Source organism: Colobus angolensis, unplaced genomic scaffold (genome assembly GCF_000951035.1).
Source record: "Colobus angolensis palliatus isolate OR3802 unplaced genomic scaffold, Cang.pa_1.0 Scaffold187, whole genome shotgun sequence".
Classification (NCBI taxonomy): domain Eukaryota; kingdom Metazoa; phylum Chordata; class Mammalia; order Primates; family Cercopithecidae; genus Colobus; species Colobus angolensis.
Genome location: NW_012115010.1, coordinates 885,176 through 886,617, shown reverse-complemented (window position 1 = coordinate 886,617; position 1,442 = coordinate 885,176). Strand labels below are relative to the sequence as shown.

General features: G+C 46.8%; 1 protein-coding gene across 1 annotated transcript in view; it reads right to left on the bottom strand.

Moving 5' to 3' along the window:
* The window catches only part of LOC105510405 (chromosome unknown open reading frame, human C17orf53), a 43,207-nt gene that overhangs the window by 20,426 nt on the left and 21,339 nt on the right, over positions 1-1,442 (bottom strand). Inside the window, exon 4 of the mRNA XM_011940166.1 lies at positions 793-876. Coding sequence (XP_011795556.1) covers positions 793-876 — 84 coding nt within the window. The remainder of the gene's footprint in view (positions 1-792; positions 877-1,442) is intronic.

Sequence of the window (1,442 nt, the reverse complement as noted above, 5' to 3'; positions counted from 1 at the left end):
TAAATAAAATAAAATAAAATAATAAAATAAAATAAAATCAGTTCCTGACTTTAACTTCATTGAAGCAGAAGGCTATCCAAGCTTATTTTTTGTAACAGACTCAAAAAGTCTTAGGGGTAGGGATCCACCGCATATATTTATAGGCTTCCAGAGTGGCTTAGCCATTTTGAAACCAGTCATATTTTATTTGGGATGCTTCTAGCTTTAACAATTAACCTTCTTACATTAATACATGCTTCGAATCCAGAGAGTATTTGCTGCTTTGGATCTGAAATGGACTGGTGGATCTGTGGAGCTACAGCAGAGAAAAAATACTGGGGAAAATTAAAAGCAAAACTGGGTTTAAGGGCAGAGCAGGTCAACCAGAACCCCAAGGAGGAGGGAAGCTGGGTCTCACCCAACAAAGGGAACTCAGCAAAGGCAAGAGAAGGCAGATCCCTCCTAGCTCGGTTGTCAGAAACCTGAGAGGAAGGGCTCCTGAGACACAATCTCATGCTACTTATCAGTCTCCTCCCCTGGGGGAAGCTGGAGCTAGCTGGGCCTTTATTTCTTAGATGGGAAAGAAGGCTGGACCCATGGCACCAGATAATACCTACCTGGCACCAGGACAGGCTTCGCTTACTGCCAGTAAAATTGCTGCCTCCCCCAACTACCTGCCTCAAATGCCTTTTAGTGTGTGACACCAGCAAACAGGCCTAGCAGCATCAGCTCTTGATGTTTAACTCCTGAAACACACGGGGATGCCCCTCACTCTCAAAACACACCCAGAAAGTTAACACTTGCATAAGTTACCTCTGTCTGGAATTTAGCCAGAGCACCATGGGTCGGAGTTTGGGGTGTGGAAACCATGATGTCCTCCAGACTTCTCCCACTCTGCTAAGAGGGGAGAGAAGGAGAAGGTGAGAGCAAGCTCAGCAACTGTTATTTACAAGTACAGCTTTTTGTCTGGATTACATAATGAGTTCAGGAAATGATCAGGGACAATTAACACATATTACATCTCTCCTAACAAAGTCTCAGGAGCCTCTTTGGCAGCTCAAAAAAGATACTTTGGGGATTGGTTTGGAAATGTGAGGAAGCTAGAGCTAGCCCAGGCGTGAAAACCAGGGCTGCCTGAAGGGGGCAGTGACCCAAATAGAGAGGCCTGGCCGGGCGCCTGGTGGCTCATGCCTGTAATCCCAGCACTTTGGGAGGCTGCGGCAGGTGGATCACCTGAGGTTAGGAGTTCGAGACCAGACTGGCCAACATGGAGAAACCCTGTCTCTACCAAAAATACAAAAATTAGCCAGGCGTGGTGGTGCATGCCTGTAATTCCAGCTACTCAGGAGGCTGAGGCAGGAGAATCACCTGAAGCCGGGAAGCAGAGGTTGCAGTGAGCCAAGATTATGCCACTGCACTCCAGCCTGAGTGACAGAGCAAGACTCTGTCTCAAAAAAAAAAAA